General features: G+C 49.2%; 1 protein-coding gene across 1 annotated transcript; it reads left to right on the forward strand.

Moving 5' to 3' along the window:
- Positions 1–208: 208 nt before the first annotated feature.
- Positions 209–9,224, forward strand: LOC116179968 (ryanodine receptor-like). The gene is made up of 20 exons (XM_031499791.1): positions 209–374; positions 425–599; positions 647–1,203; positions 1,250–1,540; positions 1,587–1,702; positions 1,749–2,027; positions 2,778–3,303; positions 3,350–3,518; positions 3,571–3,785; positions 3,833–3,980; positions 4,033–4,164; positions 4,213–4,413; positions 4,459–4,737; positions 6,089–7,299; positions 7,343–7,880; positions 7,927–8,062; positions 8,341–8,466; positions 8,514–8,823; positions 8,875–9,148; positions 9,216–9,224. Exons 2-20 carry the CDS (start codon positions 447–449, stop codon positions 9,222–9,224), a joined length of 5,670 nt encoding a protein of 1,889 aa, XP_031355651.1. The 5' UTR covers positions 209–374; positions 425–446.
- The last annotated feature ends 487 nt before the right edge of the window (positions 9,225–9,711 follow it).

Here is a 9,711-nt window from a genome sequence, read left to right on the forward strand (position 1 = left end):
CAATGGATTGCGGTACTTTCTATATTTAGTGACTTTAAATTCCAGATTGCAGTTACGCCCCCTAGCGGCCATTGCAGAAACTTAAAAATATTTTCCAGGTGTCCGTTTTAGTAATAAATTTTTTTACCACAAGCCTCTACGATGGACAGGTTCCCAGATGCAATACCTCGCATTCTTATTTGGCCACCCTGTACACTATTTGTGAGTTAACGAAATCTTGAAGGTGTCCGAATATTTCCGGGCCAGGACCCTACGCACGTCTACGTGGGGTGGGTGACCACCCAGTACCACCTGCACTCGAAGGACTTCAACCAAAACCAGGTGCAGAAAGCGTCGGTTATACTCGTGGACGACTACGATCGGGTCATCGATTGGTAAGCGGGTAGTTTTATTGTTGAGCCGGTTCAAGACCTTTTTCTGCCAGCGTGGATCGCCAATCCTGCTACATGCTGCGGGCCGACGAGCTTTACAATGAGGTCACGCAGGACGCGTCGGGGAAGGGGGCCTCGCAAGGAATGTTTATCGGGTGCTTCTTGGACGCGGCCACCGGCGTTATCTCGTTCACGTGCGAGGGGAAGGAAACCAAGCACAGATTTAAGGTAATCCCCCCTCTCTGTTATTATCAAACTCAAAGTTGGCGTTGTAGATGGAGCCGGAGACGAAACTATTCCCCGCCATATTCGTCGAGGCGACTAGCAAGGAGGTGCTTCAAATTGAATTGGGCCGAACCGCCACCACGTTACCGCTTTCGGCCGCCATTTTGCAGAACAGCGCCAGACACGTCGTCCCTCAATTCCCCCCGCGTCTCAAAGTGCAATGCCTGAAGCCGCACCAGTGGGCTCGCGTGCCCAACAACAACCTGCAGGTCCACGCGCTGAAACTGTCCGACATTCGCGGCTGGTCGATGCTGTGCGAGGACCCCGTCTCCATGCTAGCGCTGCATATTCCCGAGGAGGACCGTTGCATCGATATCTTGGAGCTGATCGAAATGGAGCGCCTCCTCAGCTTCCACGCGCACACGCTGACTCTGTACGCGGCGCTCTGTTTCCAGAGTAACTATCGCGCCGCGCATACTCTCTGCAAGCACGTGGATCATAAACAGTTGCTGTACGCGATCAAGTCGGAGTACATGAGCGGTCCATTGAGGCAGGGCTTCTACGATCTTCTCATAGCCTTGCACTTGGAATCTACGGCGACGACCATGTAGGACCTTGACTTAGTCTACAAGCATCTCACGCGATTGTTTCAGGGACGTCTGCAAGAACGAGTACGTCATCCCCTTGGGTCAGGAACTGAAGGATCTGTACGAGGATCCCGAGATGGGGCACAGTCTGCGCAAGCTCGATACGGTATCGGTCAAGCCCCAGATGAAGATGAGCGAAATTGGGGACACGATCGAGAAAATCAAGACGCTCTACTCGCCATATTTCGATCTCGAGGAGGTGCGCAATTACGTCATGCAGGCGCTGGCGGAGGCCGTCCAGATTAACCAGCTGCACAATCGCGATCCCATCGGTGGCTCCAACGAGAATCTTTTTCTGTGGGTGCCCCTTTACATCTCCCCTTTCTAATTACGCACATTCTAGGCCTTTACTGAAACTCGTCGATCGACTGTTGCTCGTGGGGCTGCTGCTCGATGAAGACATCGAAAAATTACTGGTAATGATCCACCCTGAAACGTGGGATCCCGAATTCGAGAAGGGTGAGTTGTGCGTTTCGGTGCGCTTTCGGTAATGCAGGGCTCGTAGATGGAAAAGATGAGCATCGCAAGGGCCTGTTGCACATGAAGATGGCGGAGGGGGCGAAGTTGCAAATGTGCTACTTGCTGCACCATCTCGGCGATGTTCAATTGAGACACAGGGTCGAGTATATCATCGCTTTCAGTCACGATTTCGTCGGGGAATTGCAAACCGATCAGCTTCGTCGATACATCGAAATTAAGCAGTCGGATTTACCGTCGGCGGTCGCGGCTCGAAAGACGAGGGAGTTTCGTTGTCCGCCCAGGGAGCAGATGAAAGCCATACTGGGTAAGGGTTCATTTCGGATTAAGTGCCCACAAAAAATCAAGGAAGAATCCCTTTGATCCTGTAATCAATGTCCCAGTACACACTAACATAAGTAGAGCAGACGCACCTTCCGCCATCTTGGATTTTGGACCAAGGTTACATAAATTTAAGGAGTGGCCTAACGCACCTTCGGCTCGCTTGGCATCGGCATAAATGAAAAGTTTAAAGAAATTTCTACACCAATGGCGAGCGAGCTTAAGGCGAGTTCGGCATAAATCAAGAAAATAACAGAAAATTTCTCCTGAAAACGAAATAGTGAGTGTCATTTTTATCAAGTTATGAAATTAAACTTAAAATCTTTTGTCGAGTATGTAGAACTATTCTTTATCATCGATTACGTGCCCGGGTTTTTTCGCCAGGGTACGACTTTGTACCACAAACCATTAATCTGCCTTATCCTAGATACAAACCATACGAGACATTAGCTAAGATAAGAATCCATTTTACTTTAGCCAAGATAGTGACCACACGAAGCTAGGAGAAGAACCAATTTTACTTTGCTACGAATTTGCACTAAAAAACAAGGTCACTCATTAGTTGCGTCATTGTTTTTTCGTAAAAGAAATGCTTTCTAATTTCCGTTGCATTCAAGACGACGCTTTAGTTAAGTAACACTTCGCGCTACGCCATGGTCCAAAATCCAAGATGGCGGAATGTGCCTCTGTTCTACTGACATAGCTAAACCTCTTGCGTAACGACGACAATTGGCAGGATTCAAAAATTTGGAAGAAGACGATAGGGAAAATTGTCCAATCGGCGAGGAGCTATGCGAGCAGTTGAATAAGTTCCACGAGGAGCTCATGTCTCAGGTGTCCCTGCACGCTTTGCAAGTGCCCGAAGAGGAAGCGGTCGACATACAAAAGCCGGGCGCGCTGAAGAAGTTTTACAATTTCATCAACGCGGTCAAGGAGCTGGAGGAGGAGCCGAAGCCCGAGGAGCAACCCGCCCACGTGATTCCCGAGCTGAATTTCCGCAAGGTACTAATCTCGACGATCGTCCATTGGGCGGAGGAGGCGCAGATCGAGACGCCGAAATTGGTTAGGGAAATGTTCAGTCTGCTGGTGCGGCAGTACAATTCGATCGGAGAGCTGATCCACGCGCTGGAAAAGACGTACATAATCAACGCGAAAACGAAGGGCGACGTTGCGGAGATGTGGGTCGGGCTTAGCCAGATTCGCGCGCTGTTGCCGGTGCAGATGTCGCAGGAGGAGGAGGAGTTGATGAGGGAGCGATTATGGTGCGTGATCCTCGTGAAGCGTGGGTAATTTTTGATTCTCTCGCAGGAAATTGGTTAACAATCATACGTTCTTTCAACACCCTGATCTGATCCGTATTTTGCGTATACACGAGAACGTGATGGCGGTTATGATCAACACTTTAGGTCGCCGATCCCAGACTCAGTCCGATGCCAGCGCCCCCCAAGCGGAAGGTGATGTAGCCGTTAAAGAAAAGGTTTGTGTCTCTCGTGGATTGCTTCGTGCCGAAATCGGTCTTTGTATTTTAGGACACCTCTCACGAAATGGTCGTCGCTTGCTGCCGTTTCCTTTGCTACTTCTGCCGCACGAGCCGTCAAAACCAAAAGGCGATGTTCGAGCACTTAAACTTCCTCTTGGACAACAGCAACATCCTGCTTTCGCGGCCGAGCTTACGTGGCTCCACCCCCTTAGACGTCGCATACTCGTCCCTCATGGAAAACACGGAGCTCGCGCTCGCACTCAGGTAACAAAACTCGCGTTTCAACTTGATCCAAACCAGTTTCTTCACAGAGAGCATTACCTGGAGAAGATCGCGATTTATTTGTCGCGCTGCGGCCTGCAGTCGAATTCTGATTTGGTCGAGAGAGGGTATCCGGATTTGGGCTGGGATCCGGTCGACGGCGAGAGGTACCTCGATTTTCTCCGCTTTTGCGTTTGGGTATAGGTCACGTGAAACAAATCCGAGCGTTGGTTAAGTGGTGGGTTTTTAGGTGAACGGCGAGAGTGTCGAGGAGAACGCCAATCTTGTTATACGTTTGTTGATTCGGCGACCCGAATGTCTGGGGCCTGCACTGCGAGGGGAGGGTGAGGGATTGTTGCGAGCGATTATTGACGCTAACAAGGTACGTTACTGGTGAATCGGCGAGGGCCGTTTATTAACTTCAGTTTAGATGTCGGAACGTATAAGCGACAGAAGGAAGTTAATGGATGAAGCCGAAGGTACTGTTAACGTCTCCCACTTCGCCCATCCTTTACCAGAGGGCGATGGTGACGAAGACTATATCGACACCGGTGCGGCGATTTTAAACTTCTACTGCACTCTCGTTGACCTTTTGGGCCGTTGCGCTCCGGACGCGGCCGTCATTGCGCAGGTATCACAATTCAAAATAATAGGCAAATTTACAAGATTGTTTTAGGGCAAAAACGAGTCGCTAAGGGCTAGAGCAATTCTAAGATCTTTGGTACCTTTGGAAGATCTACAGGGCGTTTTGAGTTTGCGTTTTACCCTACACAATCCGGCGGCCGGGGAGGAGCGACCAAAGTCTGATATGCCATCAGGTTTAGTCCCGACCCATAAGCAATCGGTGGTCTTGTTTTTGGAACGTGTCTATGGCATAGAAACGGAGGAGCTGTTCTTTAAGCTCCTCGAAGAAGCGTTTCTACCTGACTTACGTGCTGCTACAATGCTTGATAGGGTACGTAACGAAACCTAGTTAACAGTGGGGTTAGTCGATCAAGATCAAGAATTTTTTTTACTTAAGTGTCGATTTTCCTCAAATTTTGATCTTACCACACAACACGCGTAGATAATTGCCGAACGATCCGAAGTTGAGTGCTTTTTGCACTTTACTTAGAAGAAATTGGCGCGGCTTATGCCGAATTCGCCTTCGACTCGTTTTGCAACGGCTTTTTTGAGGTGAAATTGATCAATACGCGTAGATAGACCTTAGCACGATAATTGCCGAACGATCCGAAGGTGAGTTCGGCACAAATTAGACTCCAATCGTGCTTTTTGCACTTTACTTAGAAGAAATTGGCGCGGCTTACGCCGAATTCGCCTTCGACTCGTTCGGCAACGGCTTTTTTGAGGTGAAATTGATCAATACGCGTAGACAGACCTTAGCACGATAATTGCCGAACGATCCGAAGGTGAGTTCGGCACAAATTAGAACTCCAATCGTGCATTTTGCACTTTACTTAGAAGAAATTGGCGCGACTTATGCCGAATTCGCCTTCTAATCGTTCGGCAACGGCTTTTTTTGAGGTGAAATTGATCAATACGCGTAGATAGACCTTGGCACGATAATTGCCGAACGATCCGAAGGTGAGTTCGGCACAAATTAGACGCCAATCGTGCATTTTGCACTTTACTTAGAAGAAATTGGCGCGACTTATGCCGAATTCGCCTTCTAATCGTTCGGCAACGGCTTTTTTTGAGGTGAAATTGATCAATACGCGTAGATAGACCTTGGCACGATAATTGCCCAACGATCCGAAGGTGAGTTCGGCACAAATTAGAACTGCAATCGTGCATTTTGCACTTTACTTAGAAGAAATTGGCGCGACTTATGCCGAATTCGCCTTCGACTCGTTCGGCAACGGCTTTTTTTGAGGTGAAATTGATCAATACGCGTAGATAGCCCCTAGCACGATAATTGCCGAACGATCCGAAGTTGAGTTCGGCACAAATTAGACTCCAATCGTGCATTTTGCACTTTACTTAGAAGAAATTGGCGCGGCTTATGCCGAATTCGCCTTCGAATCGTTCGGCAACGGCTTTTTTTTTGAGCTGGAATTGATCAATCCGCGTAAATAGCCTTTAGTACGATCTTTAACGAGCGAGTCAACGCCTGCTTTTGAGAAATACCATAAAGGCGCTTGGTATAAAGTTTGCGCATGCGCATAATCAATTTTTTAATGTAGGTATGTTGCGATTTTTGTAGATTAGGTCTTTCCAATAAAAGAAACAATAAATTCATGAAAGGGGGGGGGGGGGATGAAAGCGCCTTCTTTTACTAATCCTGTCATTACAATTTTGCCGCACAGAACGATGGTAGCGAGTCCGATATGGCTTTAAGTATGAATCGCTATATCGGTAACTCGATTCTTCCTCTTCTCATACAACACAGCAAATTCTACTCCGAAGCGGAAAACTACGCGTCGATCTTAGACGCAACTCTACACACGGTTTATCGCCTCTCCAAAAATCGAATGTTGACGAAAGGGCAACGTGAGGCTGTCTCCGATTTTCTGGTCGCATTAACTAGTCAAATGCAACCGTCGATGTTACTGAAACTGCTCCGCAAATTGACCATCGACGTCTCGAACCTGTCCGAGTACACGACCGTAGCGCTCCGACTACTCACGATGCACTACGATCGTTGCGCGAAGTACTACGGCTCGACGACCGGCCAGGGATTGTACGGCGCTTCGTCCGACGAAGAAAAACGTCTCACCATGATGCTGTTCTCGAACATTTTCGACTCGCTGAGCAAGATGGACTACGATCCTGAACTGTTCGGACGCGCCCTCCCCTGTCTGACCGCGATCGGCTGCGCGTTACCGCCCGACTACTCCCTCTCGAAGAATTACGACGACGAGTGGTACGCGAGCAAGACGGCGGCGAGCGGCCCCTCCGGTCCCGGCGGCCCCTACAATCCCCAGCCGATCAATACCGCGTCCGTGCAGCTCAACAACGACCTGAACCAAATCGTTCAGAAATTCTCCGAGCACTACCACGACGCCTGGGCCTCGCGTAAGTTCGAAAACTCCTGGCAGTACGGCGAGGTGTGGTCGGACAGCAACAAAACCCACCCCCGCCTCAAGCCGTACGCGATGCTCAACGACTACGAGAAGGAGCGCTACAAGGAGCCGGTGCGCGAATCGCTGAAGGCCCTAATCGCGATCGGCTGGTCGGTCGAGCATTCCGAATCGGACGTGCCGACCAACAAGAACTCGATCCGTCGAAGCTCGAAGAACGGCGAGTCGAATTCGCCCTTCCACTACCACCCGCACCCGGTCGACACGACCAATCTCACGCTGTCCCGAGAGATGCAAAATATGGCGGAGCGACTCGCCGAAAACGCCCACGATATCTGGGCGAAAAAGAAGAAGGAGGAACTGATCACTTGCGGCGGAGGCATACATCCGCAACTGGTGCCTTATGACCTGCTCACGGATAAGGAGAAGCGAAAGGACCGCGAGAGGTCGCAGGAGTTTTTGAAATATCTACAGTATCAGGGATACAAGTTGCACAAGTAAGTAGGTTCAGGAGATTTTTTGGGATTAATGATCGTTTAGGCCCTCGCGCGAAACCGACACCGACACCGAGAAGACCGCGACCGGACCGTCGGTCGAACTTCGGTTCGCCTACAGTCTGTTGGAGAAGCTGATTCAGTACGCCGATCGCGCCACGATTAACATGAAGATTTTGAAGCCGTCTGCCATCTTCAGTCGACGTTCCACTTTTAAAACGTCGACGCGCGACATCGTCTTCTTCTCGAAGGTCGTCCTGCCGCTGATGGAGAAGTACTTCTCGACGCATCGCAACTATTTCATAGCCGTCGCGACCGCGACCAACAACGTTAGCGCCGCCAGTTTGAAGGAGAAGGAAATGGTGGCGGCACTGTTCTGCAAGCTGGCCAGCTTGCTTAGGAGCCGACTGTCGGCCTTCGGTGCCGACGTTCGTATAACGGTCCGTTGCCTTCAGGTGCTCGTGAAGGGAATCGATGCGAAATCGCTCGTCAAAAACTGCCCCGAGTTCATCCGCACCTCCATGCTGACCTTCTTCAATAATACCGCCGACGACTTGATGCACGCCATCGTTAACTTGCAGGAGGTACGCTTTTTGTGACCGGGCCGTATACAGACCTTTGGTGTTTCAGGGAAAGTACAGCCATCTGCGCGGTACCCACCTGAAGACGTCCACTTCGCTGTTTTACGTTAATTCGGTGATCATGCCGGTCCTAACGGCGTTATTCGATCATCTTGCCAATTGCGAGTACGGCACGGACCTCTTGTGTAAGTTTTACGACAGATGTAGCTGATAACAGTGCACTAGGTCCGTCACAAATTTACCGTTGGGTAAAATTTCGGTTTATTTATGTGATTGTTGTGATTTAGTAGTTTTGGTTGTTGTAAATGTCGAAAAACAACGAAAAGAAGTTTGATTCGGCTCAAGAAGGACCAATATTTTTTAGCTTCTTAAGCGCTTTTGGGAGTAGTCATTTCTGCACAGGCGTTCTTTACAAGAATTGGGGATTAAAGGATGTGTACTTTATTATTTTTCTCAATTGCAGTGGATGAGGTCCAAGTGGCTTCCTACAAGATTATGTCGGCCCTTTACCAGTTGGGCACCGACACGACCTTGACCCACGATCGCAAGTACCTGAAGACCGAGATCGAACGCTACAAGCCGGCTTTGGGTACGTATACTCGCCGATTTCGCCCGAGTACACCTGTCAATTTTAAGGCTCGTGTCTCGGCGCGTTCAGCTCGACCTTCCCCGTCGCGTACCTGGAGCCCCACCTCAACAAGAACAATCAGTTCTCTCTGCTGAACCGCATCGCCGATCACTCGCTCGAGGCGCAGGACATCATGGCGCGAATGGAGACGTCGATGCCGACCCTCGAGACGGTCCTCGGCGAGGTCGATCAGTTCGTCGAAAGCGATCGGACGTACGCCGACGCGCCGCACATCATCGACGTGATAATGCCGATGCTTTGCTCTTACCTGCCGTTCTGGTGGCAGCAAGGGCCCGACAACGTCAGCCCGACCGGAGGGTGAGTTGCGCGCCTAATCCAATAGGGTCTCTCAACCCGAACCGATTGCAGCACGCACGTGACGATGGTCACGGCCGAGCACATGAATCAGCTGCTGAAGAACGTTCTCAAATTGATCAAGAAGAATATCGGCAACGACAGCGCACCTTGGATGACCCGCATTGCCGCTTACACCCAACAGATCATAATCAACAGCAGCGAAGAGCTCCTCAAGGATCCGTTCCTGCCCCTAGCCGAACGTGTGAAAAAACGAACGGAAACCATGTTCCACAAGGAGGAGAGCTTGCGAGGTTTCATTAAGGGCTCCACCGACGATACGTCACAGGTAATTCAGTCTTTTGAAGGTCACCCGTTAATGTGACGGTCCATCCATGATTCTTACAATTTTTCAGTTTCATTGAATTCATTCGAATTTCCAATCCTGAAAGCTTCAAACACAAAATCTTCAGATTCTCTGGATTGTCTTTTTTTATTTTTCAGGTCATAAAATTCTGAGGATTCCTTGGATCCTTGGGAGTCTGCGGATTCTTCGGATTTTTTGGATTCTTCAGATTAGTATTTAAATTCTAGAATCCTTCGATTCTTAAGATTTTTGATTTCTTTTTCATATTTATGATATTTTTCGATTCCTTGGATTCACCATAGAATTCTTGAATTCCTGGCATTTCTGGGATACCTAGGATTCCTTGAATTCCTGGACCTCCTAGGATTCTGTCGACTCGTTTTCAAATTTATCACATTTTCATGATTCTCAGAAGTCTTTTGGATTTCGGATTCCGCAATTCTCTTCGATTCTTACGATTTCTACGATTCCCTGAATTTCATGGACTCCTGAAATTCCTTCGATTTCTTCGTCACATTTTAGTATGCTCAGAAATCTTGGATTTC

Source organism: Photinus pyralis, unplaced genomic scaffold (assembly GCF_008802855.1).
Source record: "Photinus pyralis isolate 1611_PpyrPB1 unplaced genomic scaffold, Ppyr1.3 Ppyr1.4_LG9, whole genome shotgun sequence".
NCBI lineage: Eukaryota > Metazoa > Arthropoda > Insecta > Coleoptera > Lampyridae > Photinus > Photinus pyralis.